Source organism: Haliotis rufescens, unplaced genomic scaffold (genome assembly GCF_023055435.1).
Source record: "Haliotis rufescens isolate VD_foot unplaced genomic scaffold, xgHalRufe1.0.p SCAF_87, whole genome shotgun sequence".
In the NCBI taxonomy this organism is placed as follows: domain Eukaryota; kingdom Metazoa; phylum Mollusca; class Gastropoda; order Lepetellida; family Haliotidae; genus Haliotis; species Haliotis rufescens.
In genome coordinates, this window is record NW_025964380.1 from 784,459 (window position 1) to 803,781 (window position 19,323).

At 42.4% G+C, this 19,323-nt stretch overlaps 1 protein-coding gene and 1 long non-coding RNA gene across 2 annotated transcripts; both read right to left on the reverse strand.

Moving 5' to 3' along the window:
- Positions 1 to 13,135: 13,135 nt before the first annotated feature.
- Positions 13,136 to 15,698, reverse strand: LOC125377287. Its single transcript, XR_007219503.1, has 4 exons — positions 15,655 to 15,698; positions 15,321 to 15,386; positions 13,651 to 13,728; positions 13,136 to 13,498 (listed from the first exon to the last, which is right to left on the reverse strand). It is a non-coding gene; the product is annotated as an uncharacterized LOC125377287 (long non-coding RNA).
- Positions 15,699 to 16,005: 307 nt separating this feature from the next.
- Positions 16,006 to 18,993, reverse strand: LOC124144086 (cell wall protein DAN4-like). The gene is made up of 4 exons (XM_048390211.1): positions 18,852 to 18,993; positions 17,747 to 18,313; positions 16,433 to 16,555; positions 16,006 to 16,052 (listed from the first exon to the last, which is right to left on the reverse strand). The coding sequence occupies exons 1-4, from the start codon at positions 18,991 to 18,993 to the stop codon at positions 16,006 to 16,008; spliced, it is 879 nt and encodes a 292-aa protein (XP_048246168.1).
- Positions 18,994 to 19,323: the final 330 nt, after the last annotated feature.

Sequence of the window (19,323 nt, forward strand, 5' to 3'; positions counted from 1 at the left end):
TTTTTCTTAGTTCACAGGGGCGGTCGGGTAGCCTAGTGGTTAAAGCGTTCGCTCCTCACGCCGAAGACCCGGGTTCGATTCCCGACATGGGTACAAAGTGTGAAGCCCATTTCTGGTGTCCCCCGCCGTGATATTGCTGGAATATTGCCAAAAGCGGCGTAAAACCATACTCACTCACTCTTAGTTCACAGATCAGAGCATTAATATAAACACGAAAGAGCAACGAAGAAAGCATCCATCCTTGCTCGACACCCTGCTCAATAGGCGATATTTCACCACGGTAGGTGAAATACGAACAACTATTGCTGCAACTATGATTCAAAATCTATCCATGATATGTCTATGTAGATTTCCTGATATACTGACATTCCAATATCTAATAATGCTACAACTCATACACTATAACGTATTTATATTTTACGAGTATGACGGATGATAAGCATGTTGTAAAATAGGTTTGATGATTCGAGATGTTGACCTAATATTATTTAATACGGAATATTTGCTTTCCATGTTGTAACAAAACTTATAACAATGTGAGAATCCTGGTTGGGAAAACCTGTCTTCTTTGTGGGAAGTCAGTCATCTTACTAATATTTACATTCATACTTGCCATTGGCATTCACAGCTCCGTGGATAAAGTATAACCACATACATATCAGTAAATTCCACCAGGTCTTCATTGTTGCATTACTCGTCCCAGCGTATGTCTTCTGTATATCCTTCCTTCACAACGTGTGGTGTGATAGGCTCAATTGCAGAATCCACTTCTTAAACCCAGAAACAAACAGGATGTCGTCAGCAGCATACGTAACCCTCTTCTGCTTGTATTATCACAAGTTTCAACAAAACATAGCATATGTGTCGGTTTGTAGACAGCACCGTACAGCAAAAGTCCTTTGTATTACAGCGTAACCAGGATATGAAATGTTATTTTCATATACCGCAGTTTCAGTCATGGAACAATACTCCTTTACACAACTCCAACTTGACAGCGAGTGGGAAACGCTCTGTATAGAAAGGAATCCTGCGTCGGAACTCAGTATATGCTCTCCACTATGACTTGTGTTCACTCAAGTTTCAATACACCGCCATTGTGTCAACATCACCGATCTGTCTGACTTAAATTACTAAACTTGAATACCGGTCTAACTTGTTTAATACACTAGCTTATCTCTTTCCCCGGGACACGTGTATGCAAGAGGGAAGTAGTCTCGACAGTCAATAGGGCGGGATATATTCATGTGATAGTATTACACACCAAACAGGAACATGATTTCGCCCGTGTACACGTACATGTAGTAATGCTGTAGTCACCCATGCATCAATAATACAGGTTGTCGGATCTGTATTCCAACACGGTCGCTTCCACTCCCTGCCCTCTCTTAAGGTCGAACTGACTGAGTGAGTGAGTTGGGTTTAACGCCGCTTTTAACAGTATTCCAGTTATATCACGGCGTGTCAGCTTAATGTGAAAGGAGAGCCCGAAGTGATGCAGGTCTCGGACGTTTACCACAAAACCCACGAGCACGAGTATCGTGTCGACAAACCTAGAAACATTATCGGGGCGAACCGGGATTCGAACACCAAATCATAGGTTTCTGGCGTGCCGAAGGGACGCATCTCTGCACAGCGAATCGCGGCGCCTTAGACGACTGGGCCACCCGTGCCTCCCGCATCATGAATAATAACACTCACAGGAACAGTAACTGAATCATTCATACCTATGTTTCTCCAAGGAAAGTTATCCATTGTAAACTACTAACTCACATCTGTGAAGCCACTCTACCGCTAAAACCACCCATTATGTTTCAGGAATGCACAGTTGTTTGTCAAGTGTTCATGCCTACATTATCTTGAATCACACTTCAAATGTTGTCGAGCTATCTGCACCATTGATTGATTTCAGGGTTTTTTTCGGAAATTCGTGTCGCAATGTTATTTCAAACCTGCTTAATATATTTAAAAAAATATATATATAATAGTCAACCTCGGCTAGGCGGGACATATTAGGATTGGTGCGAATTTAGTATCACATACTTTCAAATACTTCTAGTCCTTGTTGGTTTGTTGTTTTAACGCCGCACTCAGCAATATTCCAGCTATATGACGGCGCTATGTCGAGTATGGACCAGACAATCCACTGATTAATATCATGAGCATCGATTAACGCAATTCGGATTCATCAACCAAGTCAGCGAGCCTGACCACCCTATCCCGTTAGTCGTTTCTTACGACAAGCATAGTCGCCTTTTACGGCAAGCATGGGTTGCTGAAGACCTATTCTACCCCGGAATCTTCACGGGTCCAACAAAATGACTAAAGCTGTGTTACATAAAGGTTCATATAACGATGTTCATTTGTGTTGTAATAATATACTGAAAGGCAACGTAGTGTCGCCATGTGAATAAGTAGGCGTAAATGTACAAGGTCTGAAAGATGCTGAACAGAGATGAGTGGAAATGCGTCCTTGCCTGTTCATCATTGCTTGTGGGCAGTATGACCTTTGCCATCCATACATAGTGCAGTTCGAGCATATCATAACAAAACATGCAATATGATGCTTTGTCGATTTGTATGGTCTCATGTGTGAGTCCGTATCTACCCCACTGCCAGTTGAAAAACAATGCCTCGTTTGACCACATATGACAGGGGCAGGACAGTAGACATGTTGTAATGAATGTTACCAGGTGACATATCTGTGACCACATGACAATAAACAGGTTGTCTGCAACATGCCGACAAACTAACAACACTCGGACAAACTAAGAGAACTCGCTGTGGTCCCCGGACGAGTTATTGTCCCCGATCAACATCATTACATCACTGTCTCTCATCTCAGCGGGCGTCACAGGCGGGAGAGACTCTTCAAGGGCAGCATGGACCTGTGTTGGAGAGGACAGTCCGCCGCTGCTGACACGCTACAGGAATAGTAGTACCCTCAGCAGACGTGTGTTTTCTGCAATTTACCTGTTTGACCACCTTTAACATATCAGATTATATTGTTCCTGGCCATATGCAATAGATGAAATACGTTCACGGAGCTTGATTTATGGTGGTAATAAATATATATACTATGCACTAAATTGTGTCAAGGTTATCACTTCACAATCATGTGGCAACTTTCTTTTTGCCTATCAGTGTAGTCAGATCACCCTTTGATTAGATCACCCCGTTGATGAAATAAACCAAGAGCTACACATATAGATTTCCTTGCTAAATATGTCATATGTTCCCCATCAGTAGGTATGCAAGTGATTAGTAAAATACCTGTTCAGGGAATCACGAAATTGCAAAAAGCCTTATAACACGCATTGTGCTCGAGCATGTGTTTGCCGCACGTGCCTCAACAGGAGAGAACAAATTTTACGTGCACCACGCAAGGAAGATTTAAGCAGAATAAGTATTTTCAGATATCTTCCGAAAATAATGTATTGTCTACAACTAAAAGAATGCCTGTTGTTTAAACTTGATTTTATACTCTCAATTCCTTTACAAAATGGCATGTTTGAGTTGATAATATTAGTGTTGGATCACCCTCGGATAGAAACGTTACACACTCTGTTTGGGGGAGGTATTTTTTGTTTTTTCACTGTATAATCTCCCTTCAAGAAATATGCATACTCACCTTGATGCAAACAACACACCGTTTGTCGGTTATGTGATGACAATGAATTAAAAGAAACCGGAGAATATTGTGGAATGTATGCGTTGAACCGGCAAACCCCATGCCTCCCCATTACCGACCAAACAAAGACAGATTGCGTCGAGGGTTGTACTGAAGGCATATCGTGCAACATGGTTGGATGATTTTCAGGGGGAAAACGTAGACAGACACATTCCCGAGGAAAACGACATGCATCGTGTTACAATCTGTACTATTTGTAGCATGAATGCGGCATAATCCCGAGGATTTCAACCGTACTATAACTTCTGATACCTTTTCAAGGGGTAGAGACATCAATACCACGATGATCTGTGAAGATCGGTTCACTCGTCACGCCGACGACAAGGGTCGATTCCCCTGTGAATGAAGCCCATTTCTTGTGTCCCACTGAAGTGTATTTGTATTATTAAACTTTACTGACTCCATCGCCAGCATGTCTTACTACAATATGGCGTGAAGATCCGGGGTAGAATAGGCCTTCAGCAACCCATGCTTGCCGTATAAGGCGACTATGCTTGTCGGAAGAGGCGACTAACGGGATCGGGTGGTCAGGCTCGCTGACTTGATCGATACATGTCATCGTATCCAAATTGAGCAGATTTATGCTCATGATATCAATCAGTGGATTGTCTGGTTTGTCTCGATTATTTACAGACCGCGGTCATATAGCTGGAATGTTGCTCAGTGCGGCGTTTAACAACCAACAAACAAAGAAACCACGATTTAAAAAAGCAGAATTGCAACAAAACACGTGCAGTTTATGCGCACCTGCAGATTACTTTCTCTAAAGACACATTAGATGAAGACAGATGTCTCAAATGTCTCGCTAACGTAACCGTTCTTGTTTCTATTTCAGGTTTGCAGTATTCACATCTGCATCTTTCTTAGAAATATAAAAGCTGCAAATTAAAAGACACTTGTAAGTCCAACTTGTTGTATCTTGTCTACAAGTCAAATTGATGGAAGCTAACGGAGCATGAACACAACAGTACAACTGTTAGTTGCTCAGTGATGTGGAATAACTTGTTTGTCACCAGATGACAAAGTAGACCATATATGGATAACAATTCTTTAATAATGTAAAGGCGACGTTTCGGTATAGATCCGTATACCGTTGTCAAGCAAGGACTTGCTATTATACATACATTGTTATCCATAAAATGTGTCTACTTTGTGATCCTTCAACTTCTAAGTAATGCCTATCAAACAATTCGTATCACCAGATGTTTTGAGGGTCAGTCCTGTATTTCTTGACTGCCAAGCTCAAATGGGTGTGTAAGTGGTATCGATTGTGTCCAATTTAACGGTCGCGTAGTGTAAACTTGCCAAGTAACCGACAAACTAAACGACAACAACAGCTGACACGGAAACAGGGGTATTGCCACAACCTAGACGTATTCAGCCATGCGCATCTCGACTGTTACCTAACAGGCAAGGATATGTGTAAGGCTAAAAGGCAAGACAAATAAGTGTCTCAACGATTACGTCTACTTAGGGTTTTCATTGACAAATACAACGACGCCTGTTATTGGCGAACATGCGTATCAAGTTACAGGTGTGATTGTGAGTAAGTGAGTGAGTTTGGTTTAACGCCGCTTTTAACAGTATTCCAGTTATATTGCGGCGTATCAGCTTAATGTGGGAGGAAAGCCCGAAGTGATGCAGGTCTCAGACGTTTACCACTTCGGTGAAACCAACGAGCACGGGTATGGTGCTGACAAACCTAGAAACATAATCGGGGCAAACCGGGATTCGAACCCACAATCATAGGTTTCTGGCATGCCCAAGGGACGCAACTCTCCACAGCGAATCGCGGCGCCTTAGACGGCTGGGCCACCCGTGGCCCCAGGTATGATTGTATACGACTGTGGTGCAGCACAACCGTGCCCGTGGTTACATACAGTGTGTAAACCTGTTTCCCTTATTCAAATGGTCGGCGGGGTAGCTTTGTGGTTAGCGGGTTCGTTTCCCTATGATGTGTGAAGCTTAAATCTGGTGTCCCCCGTTGTGATGTTGCTAACATTGGAGGTAAGACTCGCTCACTCACCCAAAAAACAACCACCCACCCACCCACCCACTCACTCACTCACTTGCTCGCCCGCCCGCCCGCCCTCCCACTCACTCACTCACTCACTCACTCACTCACTCACTCACTCACTCACTCACCTACCCACACACCCACCCACCCACTCACTCACTCACTCGCTCGCTCGCTCGCTCACTCACTCACTCACTCACTAACTCACTAACTCACTCACTCACTCACTCACTCACTCACTCACCAACCTACCCACACACCAACCCACCCACCCACTCACTCACTCACTCGCTCACTCACTCACTCACTCACTCACTCACTCACTCACTCACCCACCCACCCACACACCCACCCACTCACTCACTCACTCACTCACACACCCACTCACTCACTCACTCAGATACTGTTTACAATATACAAATGTATGTAACACGTATAATTTTCAGAACACATTTTCACTTTTTCCTGAGTGAGATAACCATGCGGAAAATAAACATTACTGACAGGGCTGAATACCCGTGCCGCAGGTTGAAGCACATACATTGTGTGCACACTGTAATGAGTTTTATGTTGTTACGTAAAGTTGTAAAAAGAAACACTGCGAGTAGTGTCATGGTTGATACCATATGTGGACTTTACATATCACACACTGACATCAGCCACCAGATTTCCTTGTTTGCGCATGTCCTCTGTCAATGTTTATCTCACCGACAATTGTGAGTCAGGTTCATGAATTTCGATTGCACAATGAAAAGTCCTTTGATTATCTGTTTAAACAGCGGTATGCCTACAGTAACACAAACACATCGAGGTCAAATTGACATTATCAATACACAACTACCTGTAGACCCAGAATAGGACTGAACACCGCTTTGGACAGTAGATCTATTACCGTATTCGACGTAATAAGCGCCCAGGGCGCTCACAAAATTAGAAATAGGGGTCTCTTATTAGAATATTATTTTGGTGAAAAAAACAGAGTTGAAAGATAAATTTCGTGGTTTATGCTGACAGCCTGAAATGTTTATGTACGACTTATATATTTTTCTAGAATTTAATTGCCGATAATTAAGGGTGCATATAACACACGAGTGCGTAATGTACGCGAACACATAAGTCTTGTGAACATTGATCAATCGGAAGGGGTGCTAATTGGGATTGTTCACTAGCCAATATATTAGCAAATACCACCGTGGGCGCTTATTAGAGCGGGGCGCTTATTACGTCGAATACGGTATAACACATTGAATCAGCCTAATGTGGTAGGCACAGCCTGAAGTGAAGTCTTAAACTTTACAAACCAGCGGTTGGTTATATAAGTATCGTTTCACGTCGTCATGTCATTAGCCGGGTCACCCTATCCATTTAAATTCAGTAAACTACGGTTATAACGAACTCAAAGGAACTACTAATGTTAGTTCGTTATAACCGTAGTTCGTTATAAGTATATATACAGAATGTCTACAGCAAGAAGTCGGGACCAAAAAGTAAGTTCGTTATATCCGTCAGTTCGTTATAACCGTAGTTTACTGTACCTGGGTGCCGTTGTACAAAGCGATTCTAGCGCTAAGGTGATCGTAGCTCCCAAACCTTAATATAGACTTGCGCCAGTCGTAGCGCTGAGGGTGCTTTGTAGGACGGCACTCTGCTCCAGACATGTTAACTGTGACCAATGCTATCCGTGAACTTCTACTGGGCAGGAATCTCAACCCATAGTCATATCTAACTGGCACCTCTATGGAATGATAAGCCCCGTTGTCCTTCAACCATCATTAGGGGCGGTCGGGTAGCCTAGTGCTTAAAGCGTTCGCTCGTCACGCAGAAGACCCGGGTTCGAATCCCGACATGGGTACAATGTGTGAAGCCCATTTCTGGTGTCCCCCGCCATGATATTGCTGGAATATTGCTAAAAGCGGCGTAAAACCAAACTCACTCACTCACTCAACCATCATTATAATACGTGATAACAATGAAGAAAATATTTTATTCGGATATGAACTATAACAATACTGGTATTTTTATTTTGGTCAATGGTTATTATTCAATAATGTACAGGTTTTTACAAGGCGGCTATACACGGCGGCGACTGACCAATAAGACAGCCCGATTATTTAACGAGTAAATTTAATTTAGTCTACATTAAAATCGACAACTGATATGATGGACCTTTAGCGTCTGTTAGGTATATCTGTAGGTCGGTATTAGAGTTTTTGTGTTTCTTTGTTTGTTGTTTAACGCCGCACTCAGCAATATTCCAGCTATATGACCGTGGTCTGTAAATAATCGAGTCTGGAACAGACAATCCAGTGATTAATATCATGAGCATCGACCCACGCAATTGGGATCAATGACATGCTTGAACCAAGTCAGCGAGCCTGACCACCCGATTCCGTTAGTCGCCTCTTACGACAAGCATAGTCGCCTCTTATGGCAAGCATGGGTTGCTGATGACCTATTCTACCCCGGATCTTCACGCTATATTGTAGTAAGACATGTTGGCGATGGAGTACAGTTTAACGCCGTTTTTAGCAACATTCGAGTAACAACTAAGTGGGACACCATAAATGGACTTCATAACAGTGGAATTAACCCGGGTCGTCGGCGCGACGAGTTAACTTTTTTTTATCTTTAGGTTGCACCATCGCCCCATTTGTGGTGGAAAGATTGAAACCACTTGGATACACTGTCCCATTTAGAAAGTGGTAACATGCAACAAATGTTAATTTTGGGATAACACTTTCTGAGTGAAGTACAGATTGTCACGTGTCGATTCCCAAATTTAACAAATAATAAAACCCAGAAATCTGTACGTAAAAGCAACAAACAACCAACAAGTGGTGTACAAACAACAAAATGTATTACACAAATTATCTAGGTTTACAAATCAGCACAAATTACTGTACAGCAATTACAATGACAGTACACAATAGAATTTTAGGTACAATTTTCAATAGCAATACATAATATGATGGCAGTGGTCAAATTAAAAAAAACAGTGGTAATAGCAAAAGTTAGTGTGCAATATTTACTCTTCAAAAAAAGAAACTTGACATAGATGTAAAACCACTTTTTGCCAAATATCTAAAATAATTACATTAAATGAGAACCAAATGAGTCAAACAGAAAGATGATGTGTCTATCATTCGCGAAAACACATGCAAAGCACATACACGTAGCGTTTGGGGGTCAATTTTACAGCTTCATCCAAACGCAACCGCCTGTAAAAAACGTGCAGCACAGGATCCTGCATTTAGGCATGCAGGCCCCCCTGCTGAATGGGTATAAAAATCCACATCAACGGCTGTTCATACAGTCCTTATAACGGCAGTAGAGGCAGTGACAGCATGCCAAAACTGAATGCAGCTCAACGGAACAACGCCATTGAGAGATTACAAGCTGGAGCAGCTCAGCAAGAAGTGGCCAGGCACTTTGGCGTATCCAGACAGACAATCTCCGCACTGTGGACCCGATACAACAACACCAACAGAGTTGACGACAGACAAAGTTCAGGAAGACCAAGGGTGACAACCCAAGCACAAGATCGATACATCCGGCTGCGACACCTCCGAGACCGCCACAGCCACGTCTACAACCACACAGATCCCTGGGGTACGCAGAATATCAGATCAAACGGTACGCAACAGACTGAGGGAGGCTGGACTTTTTGCACGAAGACCTGTTCGACGTCATGTATTGACCCCACGTCATCTGGAAGACCGTCTGCTTTGGTGCCAACAGAGGGTTATATGGGCACGTGCAAGGTGGAGAAATGTACTGTTTACTGACGAGTCCCGTTTCGTACTCACACGTGCTGATGGGCGCGCACGTGTCATCAGACGTCGGGGTGAACGTTACGCCCCCAACTGTGTGCAGCAGGTTGTCCCATTTGGCGGCGGGAGTGTCATGGTATTGGCCGGAATTCATCACGTTGGTAGGACGCCTCTCGTGCATTTGGCAGGTGCACTGACAGGTGTGCGTTACAAAGACTTGATCCTACAGCCTTATGTTCTTCCTCACGTCAACGTTCATGGTGGACAGTTCCAGCAGGACAACGCTTGACCGCATATTGCACGTGTTTGTCAGGACTTCTTACAGCACAACAACATCCAGACATTACCTTGGTCAGCCCGGTCACCAGATGTGTCCCCGATTGAGCATCTGTGGGACGAGTTGGATCGACGCGTTCGCAGAAGGAATCCGCCGCCCAAAAACCACTTCCGGCGCTTCTTGATGCACTTCAGCATGAATGGCAGCACATCCAACAGCGTGTTATTGACAACTTGATTTCATCTATGGGTCGTCGGTGTCAAGCGGTGATTGATGCACGTGGTGGGCACAACCGATGCTGACATTTTCTGTACCCCTGTGACATTAACTGTATCGTGTACGTGTGTCTGTCTAGGTGACACGATTAATGTTTTAAACATTGTGTACATTGATCTTTAAACAGTGTTTCAATTATGGTTTCTGTATCCTATTTTGAAACAATCGCATTATATTACATTTTGAAAGTCAGTGTCAAGTTTCTTTTTTTGAAGAGTATATATTCACCAAGCGGCGACAGTGGACAAGCTTCCGAATCGGCCTCGGCGGGTATTTAGGGGTGATGAGTGATCCACTCACGAAAGCTGGTCTTCATGTGATATAAAGTGTGAGAGAAGCGAGAGTCATGCTCTTGTCTCCATAAATACAGCCTGCCTAGCTACTGGAAATTTCTACACAGTGCCCTCACAACAAAGAATGTTCCACCTGTTTCTATAACGCACTATCATCGTCCGCGGTATACCGGACCGGAAGTTTACGCACCGCACTTGAATCTAAATATACAAACTTCCTGACAACTGCTGACATTAAATTGTACTACATTCCTGACGACCTATCACTGTCCAAACACAATGCTATGATCGTCTACCGAATCTCTACACTGCCATATAACAATGTCCTAGTACTTTTGTGGGTAGAGACCCATCCGATATTCGAACCCACACTCCTCGAGTGAGGCGCATAATCATCAGCACACAAAGTTATCTGACTATTAATGACTATTATATTATCTCGTCTTTTTAAGCCAGAATGTTTAAGCACTTATTCATAAATATCGACATTAATGATCTAAAACAAACGGAGGGACATTGTGTATGCATATCACCTTACTGTATGGGGATAATACCTTTGTGGCGTTATCTCCATTGGCTCAGGTTACCTTATCATCTAAGAATCGCATTACGATGTGCAGAGTTGCGTCCCTTGGTTTACAAGTAATTTTCTTTTCGTGAGTATTAACTTGAACTATAAATGTTGATGGCTTTAGAATATCCATCTTCATCAGTTTCCAATTCGTACTGCAGCCTTCAAAGATACCTATCATGTACATGTTCTAAAAATGTGTCTGACAATTGCCAAGAATAAAGAAATGAATTACGTATTTAGCATCGCCAACGGTCGTTCAATATGCATACAGATGATGCCTCTGGACAAACGTAAAACTAGTTACCTTTTATGCACATTGACCAGTTACTATTTGGTTTTATTGAGAAGACCTTGGAAATATAAAACTTATTTTTGAAGTACGCATTTTTAGGAAAACAAGAAAAGCTGCAGAATTAGTATTTGAAATAATTTATGTAACTTTATGCGTCATAGTTGATTCACGCATGTTGAGACGATTATTCGTGTGATCCTTCGTACGTTGGTATCGACGAAATTTTCCGATTCACAAGCCACAGCGCCACAGCTGACACACCCGACCTACTGTGCAGTTGTATGAACCTTGCTAAGCTTATGTATGCTGTTGTATAAACCCTGCTAAGTTGTTACACACGCCCTGCTTTGCTGTTGTATAAACCCTGTTAAACTGTTACACACGCCCTGCTTTGCTGTTGTATAAACCCTGCTAATTTGCTGCATACGCCCTGCTGTGCTGTTGTATAAACCCTGCTAATTTGCTGCATACGCCCTGCTGTGCTGTTGCTTAAGAGTTGCCTCCGCTCTGTGTAAACCCTATTATGTTGTTGCATCCACCCTGCTGATCTGTTGTATAAATCCTGCCGAGTTGTTGAAACGGAAACTAGAAACTTCAAATACAACAACTACCAGGATTGAAGTGCTGATGATGAGTTGCTCATGAAGTTCTGCGTGTCATGACTGATAAGCTGCCTTTAAAAAGAACCACACATCATTCACCTAGAAGTAATAAACGACTGAAGGTAAAGAATGAAATGGAAGACAGACGATCTCTCAGTATGGAATGAATTCTGGTCTGTGGAGTAACAGTGGTTTAAAACGAAAGAAGCTCGGAAATCACATTTCAAAAAAGTGTAAATACGGAAATCGCTAGACAAACAATGAGTGAGTGAGTGAGTGAGTGAGTATGGTTTTACACCGCTTTTAGCAATATTCCAGCAATATCACGGCGGGGTCACCAGAAATGGGCTTCACACATTGTACCCATGTCAGGAATCGAACCCGGGTCTTCTGCGTGACTAGCGAACGCTTTAACCACTAGGCTACCCGACCGCCCCTAGACAAACAATGTACGAGAGCTTAACGTGCTCATGTGAAGGGAACGCTGGGAGACTTGAAGACGGATTTATGAGATTCTGATATGAGGCAGTTCTGAATACAGATTGGGAACGTTGCAGTTGACTGCGAGCGGAAGAATAATATTTCTATGGCGATAACTTTAACCGATTGTTCAGAATGTGATGAGGGTATTTTGATGAGAAAACGGGAAAATCATACTCGGATTTGTGGAAGTGTAACTCCTGCAGTGGAAACACTAGACATTTTCCTGTTGTCACAGAAGACCTACAGATGTGCATGCCTATCATCGTAGAGGAAGTTTGTTATGCGGTGTTCAAAGCTAACAAGGCAAGTGGTATTGATAATATAGTGATGAAGGTTCTTTGCAATGGCACGTGTCTCAAGTATCTCAACATATTCACAGTAGGTTTTGTAAGAGTTTTGTAAAACTGACCGAAAGGTATCATCAATCCTAACCCGAGGACATCAACGGTTGATCGAAGAGACCCACTATCATACAGGGGATTTACCTTTTTACCTAGGTATACTGTGAGTGAGTGAGTGAGTTGGGTTTTACGCCGCTTTTAACAGTATTCCAGTTATATCGCGGCGTGTCAGCTTAATGTGGGCGGAAAGCCCGAATTGATGCAGGTCTAAGACGTTTACCACTTCGATGAAACCCACGAGCACGGGTTTGGTGCTGACAAATAAATATGCGGAGAATAGCATTTAAGAAGAAAATAAACGTGGATTTAGGAAAGGTCGGTAAACAACAGAGTATATAACACCTGCTACTTCTATCGTAGAAACACGTAAATCGCTCAACAATCTACATACCAGCATTCAAAGACTCCAGAAAAGCGAATGATTGCATTTACCGCCAGGGGATTTACCAGTGGAAGCGAACATAAAAGGCAACATGTTTAATGCAAAACGTCACTCTGTGAGAGTGCAATTGACATTTTTTTCCGCAATATATACACCCATGAATAGATTCATGACGGTGATATTTTCTTGTAAATATTAACCGTCATTGCCAGAGAATAACTAGTATCGATTATACGACGAAATAGAATCCACTGACCCAAAAGGCAACACAGCCTTTATGACCCACACTTTGCCTCAAATGTGATACATCTCCATTCGGCACATTATCTTACGCAATCAGGAAGTGCAATCAAGTGCGGTGTGTTCGATAGTTGTGTGTGTGGTAGGCTTTCTTCCTCGTTACCGTCATGCTGTGAGATGAATTACTGTCATTTCCGCAGCTTCTGAAACCAGACAGAAACGTTTCTATAAGACGTAGATCAAATGCAAGCTTAAAAGCTTCATCAGTTTCATAAGGACGACTTTCCATGTACAACATTATTATCTGCATGGAGTTTTAAATAGGATATTGACAAATTGTTACACAAAACCTTACCTGTACGTTCATTATTCTTGCTGACCTAGAGGTAATTATCTGCAACCCTTTTCGGTTTATGCACTTCAGTATACATATCTGCAACAATAGTCAAAGTATATAAGCTACTGACATTCACGTTTGCTCCACATACATGTGAGCCGACTATTGCTATTCACACTGAATACACATGGATGATAAGGCTGGTTGGTTTGTTGTTTTACGCCGCACTCAGCAGTATTCCAGCTATATGATGGCGGTCTGTAAATAATCGAGTCTGGACCAGACAATCCAGTTATTAATATCATGAGCATCGATCCACCCAATTGGGATCGATGACATGCTTCAACCAAGTCAGCGGGCCTGACCACCCGATCCCGTTAGTCGCCTTTTACGACAAGCATAGTCACCTTTTACGGCAAGCATGGGTTGCTGAAGACCTATTCTACCCCGGAATCTTCACGGGTTTGGATGATAAGGAGATAATGAGGATCAACTTGGGTGGGGGCGGGATGAGGGTGAGGAGGCAGTGTTTGTGGTTCGTTCAGAACAAGATATTTTACCCCCTCCTACTGCAAATGTTTTCATTTTCATGTGAACAAATGACTTGCTTTTGCGTGTGTTTGTGACGGGAGCCACGAGGGGCAGGATGTGCTCAACCTTTCTCGAACACGTGGTATCATCAATATTTGATAGTGATTCATCAATATAAAATGTCAATGCTATAGAATAACCAGTCTTGGTTGTCCGCCGAAACAGCTGACACATACTTATAATATAGTCGGAATCGTAAAACGGATTCTGTTATTTATTAAGCAACAAATAAGCATTTATTTTGTTATGCAAATTGTTGACGTGACGCTGCTAGCGATAAAGCAGGACATGCATACGCTTTTCGCGATCATTTTCGTGTCATCATTTTATGATACATGACATTTGCTCATAATAACGTGCAGCAATAGTATTTTGTATACAGTGTGTATCATTTTAATAACGTGAAGCAATAGCATTTTGCATACAGGGCGTATCATTTTAAGCAACAGCTATATGTTTATGATAAAGGGCATTTCCTCATCATAACGTGAAACTGTAGCCATATGTTATAGGATCCATCCTCTAAATCTCGTGAAGCAATAGGCTTATGATACAGGGCGTATCAGTTTAATAACGTAAAGCAATAGCTATATATGATACAGGACGTACCCTCTTAATAACGTGAAGCAATAGCTGTATATGATGCAGGACGTACCCTCTTAATAACGTGAAGCAATAGCTATATATGATACAGGACGTACGCTCTTAATAACGAGAAGCAATAGCTATATATGATACAGGACGTACCCTCTTAATAACGTGAAGCAATAGCTATATATGATACAGGACGTACCCTCTTAATAACGTGAAGCAATAGCTATATATGATACAGGACGTACCCTCTTAATAACGTGAAGCAATAGCTGCATGTGTATGATAAAAGTCATTTCCTCATCATAACGTGAAGCAATATCTATGTGATACAGGATGTATCCTTTTAATAACGTGAAACAATAGCTATATGATACAGGACGCGTCGTCTTAATAACGTGAAGCAATAGCTATATGTATATCATAAAGGACATTCCTCATCATAACGTGAAGCAATAGCTATATGATACAGGATGTATGCTTAACTTCAAAGGAATTGTCGTTACCGTTGGTGTTGAATTCATGTGTAGTCACTGCTGGCGAGCTGATATACAAGGCGTTGTCCTGCATAACTGAAATATACATATGCATTAAGAACCTTTTCAATTCGTATTGTGACGTGACTGAATAGTTAAAGGGCATACATATTTTCACTTAATTAGGACTAGCCTGATGACAATATTTAGTCATTACTTAGATGATGTATTATTTTACTGGCGCATATCCAAATTCTATACAAAGGATCACATAAGTAAAATGAAATAGCTGCAAAATACATAATGGCTAAAAACATGTGTCTTTCAACCAAAAACATTATTGGGTTCAAAAAGTTGCACTTACCCGATTCATCGTTTTCCTTGTCACCCACTTTCTCCACCTTATGTCTAAAAGCATGAAGTGTGAATATTAATATAAGTGAGTGAGTGAGTGAGTACGTTTATCCCAGCAATATCACGGCGGGGACACCAGAAATGGGTTTCACACATTGTACCCATGTCGGAAATCGAACCTGGGTCTTCCGCGTGACGAGCGAACGCTTTAAACACTAGGCTACCGGACCGCCCCTAATATTAATTGAGTCAGTCTGATTACATGTGCCTGTGTATACTGCAACGGATACAGCTACCGTAGTTAAAATAAAGTGTTTTTGAGAAATTAATTTCTATTAAAACAACCATTTTCAAACTATTCTTACTTTCTGTTTGATGTATCGGTCTTGTCTGTGACTCCAATGGAACCTGAAGGAAAAGATGAAAGATAATGTGGCCATTCAAGGGTGGGTGAGTGAGTTGGGTTTAACGCCGCTTTTAACAGTATTCCAGTTATATCACAGCGTGTCAGCTTAATGTGGGAGGAAAGCCCGAAGTGATGCAGGTCTAAGACGTTTACCACTTCGGTGAAACCCACGAGCACGGGTATGGTGCTGACAAACCTAGAAACATAATCGGGGCGAACCGGGATTCGAACCCACAATCATAGGTTTCTGGCGTGCCCAAGGGACGCAACTCTGCACAGCGAATCGCGGCGCCTTAGACGAGTGGGCCACCCGTGCCTCTGACCATTCAAGAAGGCATGTTGATAGTGTGCGATAAGACTTAGTAGCTATATCCATGTGTACCTTCAGATGGGTGACGTCGCCTTCTGATATACACAACGACGACGGCGATGACGATGATGACAAGTACGGCCGTAGCAGATCCAACTACGATGTAAACAACACCTTGCAAGCCCAGGTTTTGAACTGAAAAACAAATACTGACAACGTAACTGTGTATATCAGGACAACAGTACTGCACTGGGTTTTGAATGAAACAAATCAAATAAACTCTTGTGACTAGCTCCTCAATTCGGTTATTTAACCTTCACGCTAGTTTCAATAAACGTATGCAGAATTAAGCAAAACGTACCACATAACGTTGCGCTTTCAGTAGTGGCTTTAATTACTTACGTTAACAACTTGACCGATGGATGCACTATGTACGTCATGCTTTGTTGGAAGTATACAGTATCTAGGCAGCATCTAGGCATTATCTAGGCAGTATCGAGGCAATATCTAGGCAGTATCTAGACACTAGTGCATGTCCTTCTTTCTTGCAGGTCATTATTGGGCGTTTTCAAATGGATTTGTTCCTGAGGATTGCAATGAATGGCTGGTAGAAGGTAAAGAATCCTTACAAATGTTACACCATTAGTGTGAACATTCTGACACCGTTTTTGGACTGTTCTGTGAGGGTTGCCAAATCAATGGAATAAAAACAACAAGGAACCAAAACGTTTCAGAAATAAGCTGCTGGTGAATGACGGTGATGCCAGTACGTGACAGTAGCAGCCGAGGAAGGGTTGAGTTACCAACCGATATAAGAAGCCACGTGATAGTTGTTGGTTGTGTTTTAGCAGGTCAATTGGAAGCTCAGAACCCGGAAAATGTCACAAATGAATCATATCAATTTGGGGGTATTGGTTACTCGACTATCGATTGACATGTACGGAATAATAAAAATAGTAAGCAATGACCGAAACGAGTGCTATTGAAGTGACTCGAGGTCCTGCCTGGTCGAGCATAGCACGCATATAAAATATGAGTATCAAAAGTTACTTCTTTCTCTGAAGTCAAGCAGAGTGTGAATTGGAACGTTAATTGTTAAGTCGGAGACTATTGCCCCCATGCCTGACGTACCCGGCCACCCTCTAAGCTACAGATATATTAGGAGTACGCCTACCAGCCACATCCCTGATAGAACCACAGATTTGGTAGATACTGACGGAGAGTTTCGGATACCAAAACGCAAGTATATCAATAACACATTCATACATACATCAAGTCAATTACTATAAGTTAGGAAATAGACGCACATGCTGATACTACGTCGCTATATAAGTGCAATAATCTTGGACGCGACGTTAAACTCAATTTCACCTCACCTCACCTCACCTTCGAATGCTGACACTGTTGTTGCGGATGTAGTAATTGTCGAGAACGTTGTAGCAAAAGGTGTAGCAGGGATGTTTGATGTTGATGAAACAGTTAAGGTGGTTGAAGATGGTGTGGTTATTGCTTGAGGTGCAGTTGACGCAGATGGAACAGTGGAAGTGGGTGTTACGGTGGAGGCTGGTGAAACAGTGGAGGTCGTTGGAACAGTGGCAGTCGGTGTTACGGTTGAGGCTGGTCGAACAGTGGGGGTCGTTGGAACAGTGAAGGTCGTTGGAACAGTGGCAGTCGGTGTTACGGTTGAGGCTGGTCGAACAGTGGAGGTCGTTGTAACAGTGGAGGTCGTTTGAACAGTGGAGGTTGATGGAACAGTGGAAGTCGTTGGAACAGTGGAAGTCGGTGTTACGGTTGAGGCTGATGGAACAGTTGCGGTCGTTGGAACAGTGAAGGTCGTTGGAACAGTGGAAGTCGGTGCTACGGTAGAGGTTTGTTGTTGAACCGTGGACGTCGTTGGAACAGTCGAGTTAGGTGGAAAAGACGACGTTGTCCTAGGTTGTACAGATGGCTGCTCTGAAAGAGGAATGGATGCTTTAGCTGACTTATATGAAACTGACAGTTCTAAGATGCTATGCTAAAAGATCAAAGGCGCCAACTATACCGTGGAACAGCCCGTCAGTTGGCCCTGTTCGGGGATTTAAGGCACGTTTATTACAGATTGGATTTCAAACCCATCTCCAATAAATTTATTAGTTTTACATTCGGCATCTTCGAAAGGTAATGAATTTTTTTTCTTTTCTCATGTGTAGTGTAATACAATAAAAGTTTTGCCCTGAACTGTTATAACATCAAAGCACTCACACTCAAGTTCTCGGGTTTTAACCATAACAGGTCAGGGCAAACCTATACAATATTACACTACAAATGAGAAAAGAGCAAACTTTATTTCTTAATTATAAATCATGACAAGCAGACCATGGAATTATTATAACCACATATGTTCTGTGGCTATTGCATACAAGGCATATGTATGGTTGTGGCTGAAATGTGAGTAAGGGAATACACATGTCATTGACAACGGATACAGATGTTGAATAAAAAAATAACTTACTGATCGTTATGGTGTTGCTCGTTTGTCCTCTCACAGTATCGTTACACACCCAAAACGTTTTATAGTCGTAGGAAGGGTTTATGAGGACAGTAACATTGTGCTGGAAGACATCACAGCTGACAGTGGTGCGGCCTTCGTACATGGGCCTGTAGACGCTGTGGTTGACTTCAGATATCTCACACGACTGTGATGGATGGTATGTCGTCTTGAATAAAAGATTACCGCTCCTTTTCCACTGTATAGAGTAACCGTCTCCACCCGTGGTGTTGCTGGTGCATATCAGTGTGAAGTTATCTCCTTTTGTTGCTGTCGTTGAAGAACTTGACAGTACAAGAGACCCTGTGAACACACATTAAATCAAACATGTACGTACGTTCTCAAAACATACCTACACAGACAGACATAAACACACACACGCACACACACACATACACACACAAACATACACACACACATACAAACACACATACGC